At 40.4% G+C, this 16,306-nt stretch overlaps 1 protein-coding gene across 1 annotated transcript in view; it reads right to left on the reverse strand.

Annotated features, from left to right (window-relative positions):
- LOC126355467 (cholinesterase-like) overlaps positions 1–6,631 on the reverse strand; it is a 38,589-nt gene extending 31,958 nt beyond the window's left edge. The window contains exon 1 of the mRNA XM_050005782.1: positions 6,626–6,631. Coding sequence (XP_049861739.1) covers positions 6,626–6,631 — 6 coding nt within the window. The remainder of the gene's footprint in view (positions 1–6,625) is intronic.
- Positions 6,632–16,306: the final 9,675 nt, after the last annotated feature.

Genomic DNA, 16,306 nt, shown 5'->3' on the forward strand with positions numbered 1-16,306 from the left:
ATGATAAAGTTAAAGGGGTCTTCCTCTTTCATCTATACCCATTACTTGTAACCTGTACATAGTTTCCATGATCTTCTTCCACCTTGAATCCATCTCGTTCAGATTCAAAAAATGGTTCAAATGGCTCTGAGCACTATGGGACTCAACTGCTGTGGTCATCAGTCCCCTAGAACTTAGAACTACTTAAACCTAACTAACCTAAGAACATCACACACATCCATGCCCGAGGCAGGATTCGAACCTGCGACCGTAGCAGTCGCACGGTTCCGGACTGCGCGACCGGGAGACCACCGCGGCTGTCCCGTTCAGATTTCACGTGGTCTAATTCAGCCTGAAGAACACAAATCCTTCCCCACTCTTCAGCGATTATTCACTGTTTTCTACTGAGTTTCAGTTTTTTGAAAGAGCCTCGCTGAATTCCCACTTCAGATCCCCACTCTAGACCACCGTGACTTTCCAACTCATAATGTACTCGTACCCTACAGCAAAAGCCACAGTTGTCTGAATAACAACACAGATATACGCTTAAAAATAGAATTAAATCACTCAACACACTTTACACAACGCGAATTTTGGTTGAATCTTTCTGGAAATTAAATCTGCGTGCCTGGCAGTTACTCTAAGTTGAGATCTTTGATTTTCTCGGGCAAGTGCTCTACCGACTGAGATACTCGAGTACGCACTCATGACCCGTCCTCACAATTTTACTTCCACCAGTACCCTATCTCCTGCCAAACTTACAAGCACTCCTGGAAGAAATGATATTGCGGAGATCGGGCTTAGCCACAGCCTGGTGGTGTTTCCAGAATTGATCTTCCTGCAGATTGGAACTGTGTGCCAGACCGGGACTCAAACGCGGGAACTTTGCCTTTCACGGGCAAGTGCTCTGCCGGCTGAGCTACTCAATCACGACTCACGACCCTTCCTCACACCTTTACCTAAGCCAGAACATCGTCTCCTAACGTCCAAACCACACAGGAACTCTTGTGCGAAAGTAGCAACACTAGAACTCATGGAAGAAATGATCCTGCGGAGACGTTGCTTAGCTACAGAATGACGGTGATTCGCGAATGAAATTTTCACTCTGTAATGAAGAGAGAGCTGATATGAATCTTCCTGGCAAATTAAAACTGTGTGCCAGAGCGAAACTTGAATTCTGGACCTTTGCCTTTCGTGGTCAAGTTCTCTTTTATTTGGAAACATATACAGACTGTGGATAAACTATGTCTCTGTCGTATCCTTTCCTCTGGCAGTGCTAGTATTGCAATTCGGAGTAAAGCTTCTTTGAAGTTACTGGAGGAAGTAAAACCGTGAGGACTGGTCGTGAATCATGCTTGGGTAGCTCATTAGGTTAAAGGCAAAAGCACACAAACCGCAGGTGGCGTTTGGCTACTTTGTAAGTCTGGGTCTTATCATCAGAATCGCTAGACAGGCCAATTCTTCCTCCTCGAGACAATGCCCTTGGTCTTGTTAATGTCCATGGAAGAGCGGCTGCAGTTTACGTAATTATGATGGTTAAATCACATATCTTTTTTTGTGGTTTTAGGGCGCACAACTGCAGTGGTCATTAGCACCCTGACTAAATTTTGAATGCATTGCAAGGCACAATGTTAAAACAGCAACTAAAAAGGACAACACTATAAAAGGCACATTTACAGGCAAGGGATTAAAAGAAAACAGCATGATCAAACGTCCTTAGACAGGCTAATCAAGTGGATAAAACGAAGAACGCGAGCAGCTGCTCCCGGGTCATCCGCTAAAATTTCATCCAGAGTACATGGCAGGCCAAGATCAATGCGCAGTGTGTTAAAATTCGGAGAGGACGTTAAAATGTGGCGTACCGTCAGCAATTGCCCACATGGGCCCTTCACCGAACCAGGTTAAGGGGCAGCCTGATTGATGAATTGGCCCTTCTCTCCCAAGTGGTGCCCGTTGCAGTAGCACATGTTTCTGCCCCCATCTCACATGCCACCACCTTTCTTTCACTGAATACAGTTACGTACATACCGACTTGCCTTGTACCAGGAATCCTACGAGACGTGACATTTGTGAATACACTGCAAGGCACAATGATAAGATATGATACTCGGAATGTGGTGGAAAGCCGATTCCTACGGGCACATGGCCCGTGGTCTGGCGTTCTGTGCACTAGTCTTCCTTGACAGGAACGCTAGTGAGACCTGGCACCTAGTGTTATGGGAAATACATGACAGATCTTCATCTACATGCCATTACCAGCACAGATTTGTCGCTTTACCCAACTGATGAACGTCCACTGAAGTGTGCATCTTCTGCAGATGAAACTTATTTAAAACATATGAAGACTAAAGAGGTGAACTAGATGAAAGACGTATCAATATCTTCCTTCTTCCATGAAGGAGATAAGAGTGTCCTTGGATTTTTAACCGTCCTACAAGGTCGTTTTACCTTTCTCATCCATAATCTACAATACCTTCAATACTATTCTAACTTTTTGGATAGTTCCATCTTCACCCCCACCCCACCTACATCTGAGGTGTTCAGAATGTGAGTAGGTGCTTTCAATGTGAGAGTGTAATACCAGGACTCCGATCAGTGTATCGGAAAATTGGAATATTCTTAGAGAAGACGTGAGTGTAACACGGCAGAGTGACTTGGGATTCTGAGTGCATCTACCCACAAGTTTGCTGCTGGCGGATGCAATTTTGTTTGTTTCCACAAGAACGTGTTTTTAGTTATACTTATGTTTTATTTGTTATTGACGCTAATTGCACATCATTAATCTTAAACTGGAGGGTCTCTTATTTAATCGTAATTGTTTATCATTTGGAGAAAAAAGGAAAGAAAGAATTAAAGGTGGTAGAGCACTTTCTCACGAAGGGCGAAGGTGAAGAGTTCCAGTCTCGGTTCGGCACACAGTTTTAATCTGGCAGGAAGTTTCATATCAGCGCTCACTCCACTACAGAGTGAAAATTTCATCCACGGATTTGCGTTGTTTACGTGCCGCAAAAATTAGGCGTACAGATTAGTGCGTCTGGTGTATCACATAAATTTAATTAATTCCGCTTAAAATAAGAACTCGGCACTCACATAATTGCAGTCACTTTGCTTTCTTCAGTTAGCTACCCTGTGCTGTGAAAAATCTACATATTGGCCGTAGGTCATGTGTCTACTACAGCTGACTTCACATTTTTTGTCAAGTGAGTATTTATTTCCGGATAATTTACATGCACTCTCACGTTATTCTTAACCAGAAGCACACTTTATCTCTCAATTTTTCACATTCAGAATACTATCGAAGTGATCTGTAGTAAGTAGGAGAAGTCTTAGGTCTTATGCTCAGTGAGAAATGTTCGTTTTACTTCTCGTAATTATTTTTGTCTCCAGTGCATAGTGTTGCTTACATATCATAGGGTATATAGCTGAAAATTTCGTCTTAACGGCAATTCATTTTTCATGTCTCTCTCTGTTTTGAAGATACTGGAACAGGAACGTAATATGTTCGAGAAAGTAGTTCTGAAGTGAACAAATGTGAGGATTTGAGTGAAGATCAATGGGGTAGAAATAACTTCGTCACAATATGAAATTATACGAATCCTGAATACATTTACGTGTACCGGGCAGAAAATGAATACAAAATCTCGTGTCTTACGTACAAGTACCATCCAACGGAGCACGCGACTCTGCATGACGAAACTTTTTCAAAAGACAACACAATAATCTCATATTCATATTAACGCTCACAATCAGATCAGCCGGCTCGGATAACTCAATAGAAATTAGATATTTCCACCTGTTCATAAAAAACGTGAACTCTGACAAACATGTAACATTACCCATGTGAAATAAAACAGCAAGCCCTTTGAATGTAAACGTAACGTAAATACGCAAAAGCAGTGCAAGGCAGGAACCATCTTACTGTATTAATGGACGATGTAGCTCCAAAATGCCCATTTCCTTTTCCCAAGACAAATCGTCTACAATAAAGAAGCTGACACGGCGAAGCTGCAGCAAGAACAGAGTGCGTCTATTCGTATACAGTCCATGTGGTCTTTGCTAACCCAGCCTCTCTGATGACCTCACAATTTTAGCTATTTGCTCATAACATGGGTTTCAGTTCCATCCAAAGGTAAAGTTCTTCTACCATATAGCAGTTTGACTAAGGCTCTGTGAGACACACTAGTGTTTATCGATGTGCATATGGATACATTACATAAAAGGTTTCAATAGCAGACAACTTTTACTTTAACAAATAAAGAATCAGGGACACGACATGTCTATATTATCATCAACCTTATCAGGTAGCTTACTATTCGTTCTCTAGAAGACTTTTAAGGTATTTCTTGTACAAGTGCTAAAGCGTTATTAAAATCACGCGTAGGAGTAAAGTCTATGACGATTAAAAATAGTTAAGGCGTGACATTGCGCTGCGTTTCTTTACACTATTTATCATACTTCATATAAACTGTTTTAACACCATTGTGGCGATTTTAGCGTTTGTGAAAATACCCATAATTATGAATATTTCCCAGATATTACTGTCGACAAAGTTTTCGAGTAATACAACAAATTTTCGGTTCCCTTTTTACGTGAAATATCTGTAACATTTTGAACAAATTGCCTTATAAAAGCATTTTATGAAGTCCATGACACGCAGCCATCACCATCGGTGTTAGCTAATAAACAATATAGCAAAACGTTCGTATAGACTATTATTTACAATGCCATGTCATATTCATATGGCCACGATATTACCACAAACTCATCAGAAAATTTGGACATTAAAAGAACAAACAGGTATTCACAATCAAGAGGTGACCCATCAATAGTTATATTTTCATATATCATGCACGACATCCTGAGTACGGACACTTCTTTCTTCTACAGATGCTCAGCACCTCTCAAGGGCTTATGTAAATAAAATCGCTATGTGGATACGATATGACATAATGTAAGTAAGATATGATATTTTATACTGTGATGGTGGCTGGTATACGAAACCGGTAGTGACAATATAGGATAAAGAGACGTCTGTGTGACATGCACTTCATAAAATACTTTAAATCTGTTGGTAATCGTCTTCTAAATGTTGGGATGCCGACCTCATAATGCTGCCTGTTAACTCTGCGTCCACCAGTGGATACGAGCTGCAGAGTGTCCTGCGCTCAGGGCTTACGTGGTAGAGGGACTCAACCAGCTGTCTGGTGCGTTCACCTAAAAGCCCTGCCAAAGTGAACTCAATCCATAAATTCAGCACGATCTTAAATCCTTAAGTTAATTTAAGAACCTTCCTCCCTCCATTCCTCCCTCCCCTCTCCTCCACCCAGACTACCTCTCTTCTCGCCACCACCACTCAGTGCACTCCAACATTGTTCCTAAAGTTCATACATACATCTACTAAGGATGCCCCATTGTGGCTAACTGCTGTGCCACCACTGACAGAAGCTCCACTCTGAGATAACAATACCTTCAGCTCATTACACGCAACCTACCATTGTATATCAAAGTCACTACCATATCATTCATCGACTCTTCACACTTCCTGTTCGTTTACCGGCCAGCACCCTGCTCTTCACTGTTGAAGTCACTCCCTCTGCATCTTCTTATACCATGGCCGTACTGCTGCTGAACATTACTTTTCCCAACTCCCAACAGACTGCATGATCAACTACATCCTCATCCTCATTTAATTCTCTTTTGAAGGCATCATCTACAAACAAATGTGCAGTACAGGAATTGCCATCTCATCCTATGCCAGTCGATTCGAGGATCATCTAGGACAATCCTTTCTAAACCCTCAGAATCTAGATAAATTGAGGACGTCTTCGTGGTCTGAACTAAGGGTGGGGCCAATCTATGCACATTCCTTCAGACCTAAACGTATTTTCCCCATTTAATTTATGTGGTCGTCCTCTGCCAAACAAACCACCTCTATGTTTACCTCCACCACAACGATGGATAGATCGGTACCTCCATCAACAGCACAGAAATTTGTCACCATCTACACTTTCACTTCAACAGCTGTCACCCATCCAGTACTAAGAAGTTCCTTCCATACAACCTCGACATCTATAGTAAAAGAATCTGTAGTGACGAGCAGTCATGCTTCAAATATGCCATGTGTTTCACTGGCTCTTAAACAGATCGAAATTGCACTCCCCAACTTGTCCATGAACAGGCGACTTGCCCCACATCACCTACCTTCCCCCCACCCCACCCCACATACCCTATGACCAGCCACTCCTCTCTTGACTCAGGTCCACCAGTACTTTAGCAAATGAATCACATTCTTTGCCAGGGTTCGAATACCCCTCATAATGCACTGAAATGAATAATATCGTCCCCATTATCCTCCCCACCCTTCTACAGTTGTATTCCCCCACCCACTTAAACTACACAATATCCTCATGCGCCTGAACGCTAACCCTCCAATCAACCCCTTGCTCCATGTCTCGTATCCCTACAGTAGACCTAGATTCGAGAATTGTTCTATACATTTTACCAATACCACATACTCCAATCCTATCACAGGCATCTTCTACACTAATTCATCAGATTCAGGGCCACCTATGAAAGCAGCAATCCATCTCAGCTGCCATCATTGTGCTGCATTCTATGTGTGCATAGCTACTGACAAGCTGCTTACCTTCATGACTGGTCGAACTTTCGCCAGTGATACACATACTTTGTATCCCACCTACACGCCCACTTAGTACTTTCCCCTCTCAACTTGAGCCCCTTAATCGTCCCTGCACCCTCACCACAGCCACTGCACTTAGCAGACCTATCCTGTCCCCAAAACCTCCACATTCCGTCAGGCAGCACTAGCAGTGTCCCCAGTCCTACTCTGCTGTCCCTCCCCTCCCCTTCCGCCTTAATACCAAAGCCTCGCCCCAGCCAGATTACTGTTCATGATATGCAGCAGCATTTATGTATTAGTTCCTGGATATAGTGGTCATGTGTATGTGAGTTGTGCTTGGGTAAATGTGTAAATGTGTGATGTTTCCTATTTTGAAACATGGAATTTTTCCAAAAGCTTAAATATTCAACACCTTTTTTCATTGTACCTATATGCGACTCTACGCCCCCTACATGTGGTGGGTAGGAATCTGTCCTTAGTGTAGTTATACCATCACGAACCGTACATCGTTTGAAATGCATTACTTAGTTCACTTTGGGAACTGTCAGTCGCTTACAATGAAGTAGTGGATAAGATAATGTATTACATTGGCGAAAGCTGTGAAGACGAGGAGGTTTAATAATGCACTCGACGATAGGCTTGGCTCCCTAGCTGATGGTGTCTCCCACCGACAGGGACGAGTTGCATAGTGAAAAGGGAACAAACAAGAGATGAGTAGTGAAGTTCACTGGAAAGGAGGAATTCTTACGCTGACATCTGCTCGAAGTGAGTATAAAGTGATTTGATAACCTACCAGTATGTGTTGTTCATCTAGTACTTGAGATACTCTTGAGCTGCAACTGGACTGAGAATAGGAGGAGCTAGACTGGTTGATCCAAATCTGAAAAGCTGAATAATACTGGGGTAAAGTTGGTCCTGAATAAGATTTATCGAGCATTTTCGTCCCACACGATGCATGGAGAGAAAGGTGACTCCAGTTTCTCTTTTATGAACTGAGTGGTACATGTATTTTGTCTTGTAATTCTGTAGTACCATACGTCAGCCGTCAGATGATATCTAAAAACAAAACTTGATCACTATTCATTTTTCTCTTCTTATTCATATCAAAATAAAGTGACCTTACGTCACCGTTTGAGACATTAACGTTCTTTTTGAATATTTGGATATGCATGCGTTATTTACATTACTCATTTTCAAAAGTTGTCAAAACGTTTTGTGATTTTGTCAATTATAAATGGATTATTTTGAATGTGAAAGCAATGGGTTTGTTTATAAATAACTTTTCCACTACCAATCACAATTTTCTTTTATTCGTATTTCACACGACGCGTGTCGGGAAACAGTTACCGTTTTCAAGCATGTTTTCACTTAGTTTGATTGGTATCTGTCAAATAAATTGTTTGTTGTTAATTAATTTGTAATCTGCTGGTAGACTACATATTCTAAGACCTATCACATGGGTGGAGGATGAAAAGGGGTGTTAGAGGGCTGCGAGCTGTGTCCGGGACATACTGTAGTAGTCGTTTGACAGATGTTTCTTCCCAGGCAACAGGGAAACCAGTTGTGAAGGACTGATTGAAAATACCTGTTGTATTGGGTCACCACAAAACTCTGTCATTAGGACCGAGACCTAACGGGTCCAGTAATGCTGATGTGACACGCATGACAGTTTTTTTTAACAGAATTGCCAGTAATGTGACTTCTTGATCGATGCAGTTATGTCAACTACATATTTACTTTGCATTTATACAGCACACGCAGTTCTTACTATCAACGTCCGGTTTATATTCTTTGTGAGTTAATGTAGGAGAATGCCTTAGTCAGTGTGACGAGTGGAAATGTGCGCTAGACCGGGATTCAAACCTAGGATCTCTTGTTTACAAGCCAATTGCGCTAACCAGTGCGCCATCTGGACACAGTTTCTATTGCTATTACGCAAACTACTTCGGTATGGTCCTCGGCTGACCCAAATTCACACCTCCCACCACCTATCTAAAGTGCCCATCTATGTCCACTTTGCTCGCTACTTTGAGATTCCTGCAGGAGGTCGAATGTGATTGTACATTCGTACTGACGGTGTCAGGATCATAGCTCATCAAGACGAATCAGGTATGTAAATGCATGGTTTTTGTTGTTTCAGACATGTCCAAAAGCCCAGGCAGCACATCGGAGTCAAAGCATTAAGTACGTGCAGAAGGCGTATGGAAACTGGGAGAAAGTAGGAAGGATAGTTATGCGATCGAGGCCAGCTGGGTTATACAGCTGTCACACGAATAGAAGAGGTAGTCGGAAGTCAAATTTACTGAGTAGACCAAAAACAATTCTTTCACAACAGTACCAAATGCAGGATAAAAAATGACAGCGGATGATTTAATGTCAATAGCTCTAATTGTAAGTAACACCAATTATTTGGTAACAAGGTTCTAAATAAAACATGGTAAATTTAAATCCGTACAGGGGAAAAGTAAAGTAGTTCAGTATGAAATGGGTAAATCACATATATATTGCACGGAAATAATATCATACAAACATATAAATAGTCGCTGCATGAAATGACGTGTTTTTAGGTTCTACTTGTTAGGTTTTCAGTTCATTTGCTACGAAAACTGTATTTTTTAACTGCTTTCTTCGCTATTATCGTGCCATTACGGGTTATCTAATTCACATCTGGAGACTCCCAGCTATTGGCAGAGCTAACTCAACAAGTTTATTCTCCTCTCTTAACGTCATTCCATATATGATACAAATTTCACTATTATAGCTCTAGGTTTCGTAGAGCACTGCCTCGTTTACACCGCTTTTTCATTTTTATCGTCATTTTCTGTCACTGCACCCCTAGCTTCTCCCAGGCAAGATTTATCACCGTACTTTCGAAGTTCACCTTGCCGTGCTCTGGAATTCCGACCAGTGTAAGATATCTGATAGTGATCCATCTCGTAACATTATTCTGTTACGTTTGAGCAATCATGCCATATCCACAGTTCCCTTCAATTATTTGGTCAGGGCACAGACAAGGATCACATACACCTACAGTGTCTTCGGTACCTTTTTCACAACACTGCTGAAGTGACAGCATCAGCAACAGTCTGAACTATTGACCTGAAGCACGTTTTGTTCCTGTTTCGCTGCACTGACATGGACCTTGACGAATTAGCACTTCCCACAATGCCCAGTTGTGTGTCCATAGCATTCTCTGTTGGCTCGCCTCCTCTGCTCTCACTGGTCTGGCTATTGCTGCATACTGCTCTTTGGTTTTCCATTTTAGATGCTGTTACGTATCAAATACCATCAAACAGAATGCTAGTGGGGCATTAGATCAAGGATCTCGAAAATATTTAGCAATGTTGCTATTTAATAGCAGCTCCAAATTTTTAATAAATCTGCGAAACAAACAAACATGCATTACTCACTAGCAGACAAACATGCTTTAGTCTTCTCAATATAGTTTGATTCCAAACCACTTTCAAATTCTTATTTCAATAAAAAGTCTCTTATATCTTCTTCTTCAGTCATAACTGAAAACAAAATCTCGTACCACATAGTCGTCCTTAGGACATTCATTCCACCTGCCAGGTCGACCATCTCTGTTTAACTCTGAAATTTCTGTTGCACCACAATGTTGATGCCCTTTGTTTGTCAAGGACCAATCACAAGGGTAAAATTTAAATGAATGTAAAATTATTGTCTTATATGAATTTGATCCCAAAGTACTTTGGTTTCATTATATAAGTATAATTTATTATAAATAATTTATTTTACAGTTGCGTTAACTGGAACAGTAATTAGATTAATAGTAACGCTAAGAGTAGTATACCTAAAATTTTGTGGAACATTCAAATTGTTCTTAGGAGGTTCAGACACTGAGAATAAAGTTTTATGTCTTTAGTATAGAATTTTTCTTTCTTACTTGTATAAATGTTGTTCAATTATTTAAATTCAACAAGTTTATTTCATTATATAAAGTTAATGCAATAGGAAAGTTATTAAAGAGATAATATGGTAGTGATTTCCCTATCAGAAGTAGGCTTTGACACACTCTTGTTTCGTTTAAGAGTTCATTATTTACATTCATTTATCGCTTTACAACGTGCATGACATATTATGTTTACTAACATCTTTAAATGCAGATCACCAATATTTTTTCAATAACAGTTGTTATCACTTTCGGCTGTTTTGATGAATGTGCACTGTGTAAATAATAATTCAGGCAGTAGTATTGTAAATGTTTCTTAGATTTATTATTTTGATGATGCATCACTCTTAGCTTCTAATGCTGCAACTGTTTAGGAATATAACAGATCTACTTCTACATCCATACTCCGCAAGCCAACTGACGATGTGTGTTTCTGTTTGATTACAACCTGTGTTCATATAAAAAATTGCTCGATCTCTACATATATGAATTTCTAGTTCTCTTTCTCATTTTATGTAAACATCTACTGCAGCATCATATCTTCAGTTCCATTGACTTCCATTATCTTCATTCTGAGCATTGCTTCAATAGGATAAACTACAAAATAGAATAGGTCTAGTTATGATATTGTAATAAATTTAATCTTGTAACTGGTAGGAATGTTCATATAGTTCTGATCAATGTCCCTGAAATATATTTAGAAAAGGGTGTCTAATATGTAACTGGGGTATTACCTACAAAAACTGTAACTAAAAATACTATAATTGTTTTTAAAATGAAAGAAAATATCTCTGTTAATGGTGAATCACTATCTTCTAAGGGTTCTGGGGTTTATAACATCACTTGCGATACATGTGCCATTTGTTATATAGGACAAACTTGAAGATCTTTCAGTCTCATTTATTATATTGGACGAATCGGAAGATCTTTCAGGGTCAGATACAAGGAACATGTAATGGGAAAAAGAGGCGCTAATGTAAAGAATTCCTATTTTGCTCATTATCTTTTAATTTTCGGCCACAAATCGAAAAGCGTTGAAGAAATTTGCGTTTGACGTAGGGAAGAAATGGATCATAAGCTCGACAGATTCGAAGAGTGGGAGGTTATCTATCATATTTCTAAGGACGATGGTCTCATCGTCTATGAACTAGTACAATTACATAATTTCTTTTCTTAATAACTTTATTGCACTACTCGCGGAATTTCGATTCTTTTATTTTTTACTCTGTTTTCCTGCATCTAGTTCCGAAGCATCTTAGTCTTCGAATCTCATAGATGAGTACTACTAAAGATGCCTTCACCTACATATTTTTCGGATTGTGCAGCTATTTGTATGAATATTCTGTAATATCCTGTGCTTTACATAACGATAATTCCTTTATAGCCTCATAGATGACTGTGTACTTTATTTGCTCTACTTTTTTATAATTTCAAAAGTATATTAAGCTCTTTTCCTTGGCACCTGGTTTCTCTGTCAATTGTTGTTTAGTTCAATTATATATGTTATAATGTCTCAGGTGGGCATATTCCACTGTCAGCACCCAATAGGGGGCGCCGCTTGTATTGGGTTCGTAGCAACAATGTAAGCAACTAGACTGATCAGTCTGATGTTGTTCCCAGCAAGGGATACATGCCAAAGGCTTCAAAGTGTTTAATTTCAATTTTTGACTTGAGAATATCAGCTCGAATGTTGGCCCATTGCTTTCTCGCAGTGTAACTTTACATTAGTAACCTTTGCATGCTATGACAATTGTCATCTTGGTTAATAATTTTGTCAAAAGTATTTTTCTCTGTATTATTTTGCAGGGTCTCTTAAAAATTCATTATGCAGGAGACAACCTTAGAGGAGTGGAAACATAGGTCAGTGTACCAACAGTTATTTGCAACCCGTTAGCTGTGTAATATTAAATACCTTACATATAAATCACTGGGTGTATGAAGAATTACAACAATTGTCGAGATAAAACGGCATCATTTAAATTTCGAGCATGAGATGCCAAAAAGACTTAAATTTGATTAGCCATATACAGACGTCGATCGTTTAAATTATGTGAAGAAACACTCCAGTTACATAAAATTGTTTTTATCTCAAAATAATGCACCGTTCTGTAGTATTTTAATGTAGGTAACAGCAACAATTATCTGAGTCATGGAAGCACATTTACTTGAGAACAGATACAGCCAAGCCATATAGAATAAGAAGAAGAAATTTCTCCAGAGACTCTAAACAAGCAACAGATGCCACTATTCCGAAAAGTAGAATATGAGTTGCTTGACCCATTCGATGGTAACTATGAAAAACACTATCTTGCGCCATTACATGCTGCTAAAGGGTGTATTCGGTATTTCTGCTTTACTATTTCCGCCATCTAAATAGAGTAGAGTATAGAAGATAAATTAGTGATAGTGCTAATGAACAATGACGTTTAGTAAAGACGCGGAAAATAGTATCTCTTTTAAACATAAATTGAATGATATAAGAGAAACAGTCCAGTTACTTGCCTGTAAATGTTCTGCTGGGAGGATACTTTCAGCTGAACGTCACTTATTAATACTTGAAAGAGACGTATAAAGACTGTAGGGAACGATCTGTTGCTGACATTTTTGCGCTTCTGGCAAAGTTGTAATACTATACGTGAAGGTGCGTTACGTGCGGCTTGCCTCAGACGGATGATGCTCTTACCAAATGAGTAATCTGAATATTTTCTAATGCCATACTCGAACCCGTTGGTACTCAGAACTAATCTTTCATTCGACACCGGTGCGTGTGCTATATTAAGGCCCACTTATTGCTCTATACTATTTTTGGATTGTTCAGTATATGAGAGAGATTACAGCAGATTTACCTAGATTTTTGCTTGATGTAATTGTTCTGCATTTATGTATTCATATAGTAGTTCTGTCTTTGTATTTGCAACCAACCCTCAACAAATACACTTGTAAATCAATGCGAACACATGGACAAAAGGACCCTCTATTGTATGACTACAAGATAGATACAATCACTGGAAGCTGTTGCTTCCATAAAATGTCTGTGAACGTGCGTACAGAGAGATCTGAAGTGCAATGACCATTTGAAATTAATCGCGGTTAAGTCAGATGCTGGAGATTCATTGGGAAAGTTCTCAGAAAGTGTACCTCATCAACAAAGGAAGTAGCTTACATGACATTCATTCGATCAATACTTGAATATTGCTCGTCAGTCTGGGATCCGTACTAGACATGGAAATGGAAATGAGCGTTTTGCGTCATTGGCTGGGAAGCCCCTTACAGGACAGTACTGGCCGCCTTGGTGCAGGTCTTATTACATTCGACGCCGCATTGGACGACCTGCGCGCAGGATGGGGATGAAATGTTGATGAAGACGACACAACACCCAGTCCCTGAGCGGAGAAAATCCCTGACCCTGCCGGGACTGGAACCTGGGCCCCTTAGGACGGCAGTCTTTACGACGGCAATCCGTCATGCTGACCATTCAGCTGTTGGGGCGGACCGTACTAGACATGAGTAATAGAGTAAATAGAGATGACGACAGATGAACAGCACGTTTTGTTTCAGGTTGATTTAATAAGCGCGGAAACGTCACGGTGATGGCCAAACAGCTGCAGTGGCAGGCGGTGAATCACAGGCATTCTGCGTCACAGTATAATCTACTGTAAAATTTCTGAGAGAGTATGTTTGTAGAAGAACCAACCAATATACTGCGTGCTCCTGCACATATCTTGTGAAAAGAACGTGAAGATAAAATTAGAGGGATTTGGGCCATCAGAGAGGCCTCACTGGAACAGGATAATGGGGAAATGACGTTTGTACACAAAGCACCCTCCACCATACACCGTAGGGTGGCTTGCGGAGGATATATGTAGATGTAGATTTGTCCATTTCCACGACGTAGTTTTAATACGTGAGAAATTGTCTCTACACCATGCAGAATGAATGAATTTCTTAAGAGGCTCTTACGGATGATGTGTGAACTGCAGTGAAAGAAAAGCTAGAATACTGTGTAAGGTCACTGTTACAAAACCCTTGGAGAATCACTATTGAAAAGGAACGGCAACAGCTCAGAGAGGCTGCGCTGAATATATTGTCAGCAATAATTACCTTGCAGAGCGTTATGGACCCGACGATTGCTAGCGTAGCGGCGATTGGAACATGCATAGCTGGTGCGTTGTTATCCTGTTTCACTGTTGCGGAGAGTTCCCCAGCGTCCTGCAAATCACAAGGGTTCCACTGAGATAAGGTTTGTGATATTCCGACACTTTATATACATCAGCGATGTATTCGAACATTGTGCTAGGCGTTATCTGATGAAGCTGCTGTTATCACCATTACCGGCGGAAGTTATGAAACGTTTCGTAATTACAAAGCTACTTCGCTGAGAATGCCTTCTCCTGTAGGATTTCAGTGAAATGTACGTTTCTGATTTCTCACATGTGAAATTTCTAGTAATGGTCATGCTCCATATTTTTCGATGTAATGAAACTTTTCTGAATTTTGTGTTGTTAACGAATGGCTGCTCAAGGTGGCAGCACATACGGCATCTTTGTTGTGGCGTCGGTCGGATGTCCTCGTATTTCGTCGAAGCGACGATTAGGGAAATTTATATATGAAAGCAGATTTTTACAGAAAATATAGAGGGTTTAGACGAATCAAAGTAATAGCAATAAACTACAGATTATACTGAAGAAAAATAATGAGACAAGCCAGGGGCCGTCGAAAAAACAGCTGACAGCCGAATGCTCTGTGACATGGCAAATGTTCGGCGCCGACAATGTGTATATGTAGGGAGTGCGGACCACAAACAATGACAGATGTGTCGCCTCTCAAATATCCGAAACAGTCGGAGTAAAACCTTTCTTAAATTCACTATATCGGTGTCATAATTAGTTAAAGGGCTGTAGTTCTTGCAAATGTGTGCAACAAAGTTTTGTAAACGGGTGGGGAGGGAGCGGGAGGGTGACAGTAAACAGCACAGAAGAATCAGCAGATTGTAAGTTGGTGATGTACGTGCTATCGTAGTGCGGCAAGCGTGATGCCAGTGCCTCTCCTAACAGAAAACGATCGCGAGAGATATCTACAATAGCTTCCAATGATACCGTGGCCTTGATAGGTGTCCAGTCACTACACAAATGAATAAGTCGAAAGCGACGTGTTGTTTTATTTCCGTATTAATGTGTTAGAGAATTTCCAATCGTTTTAAGTCCCAAAAAAGCTCGAAGTGTCTTTATAGAGCACAAGTAGTGTAGTAGTCTAAAGATAAGGAATTCGAGCGACAGCGCGTGAGTCAACTGTCGACATTAATAAGGCGTCACCTGCAATATCTTCGAGAATTGAGTAGCCGTCTTGTGCCGAGTAAGAAATACGTATTGCACAAAATCATTTAGAATAGACAATAAACTTAAATCGACTTTTGAGACAGTAACTCTTTTACTGTTTGCTTAAACCATGTACCTTAACACAGTAGATCAGAAACAGCACTTACCGTTTCCTTTCAAGAGTTACCCTCCTTCATCAGCTCTCTTTTCGAAAGTATTGACACTGGGGAACTTTGTACCTTACTGTAGCAACTTTAGTAGTACTAAGGATGCACACCCATGTGTCGAAACTCTTCGAGTTTCGAATCAATCTTCCAGCATTGTTACTTCTTAGATGAATGAAATAAAGTAGGATAGCATGCTGACAGGGCCATCCTATCAAGGCACAGAATGTTGTTAATGATCAGCAGGGCAGAGGGTCGGTGACAACTTGAAGGCGTTGAAGCATGAAGGGGTCAT

This window comes from Schistocerca gregaria, chromosome 3, assembly GCF_023897955.1.
Source record: "Schistocerca gregaria isolate iqSchGreg1 chromosome 3, iqSchGreg1.2, whole genome shotgun sequence".
NCBI classification, from domain to species: domain Eukaryota; kingdom Metazoa; phylum Arthropoda; class Insecta; order Orthoptera; family Acrididae; genus Schistocerca; species Schistocerca gregaria.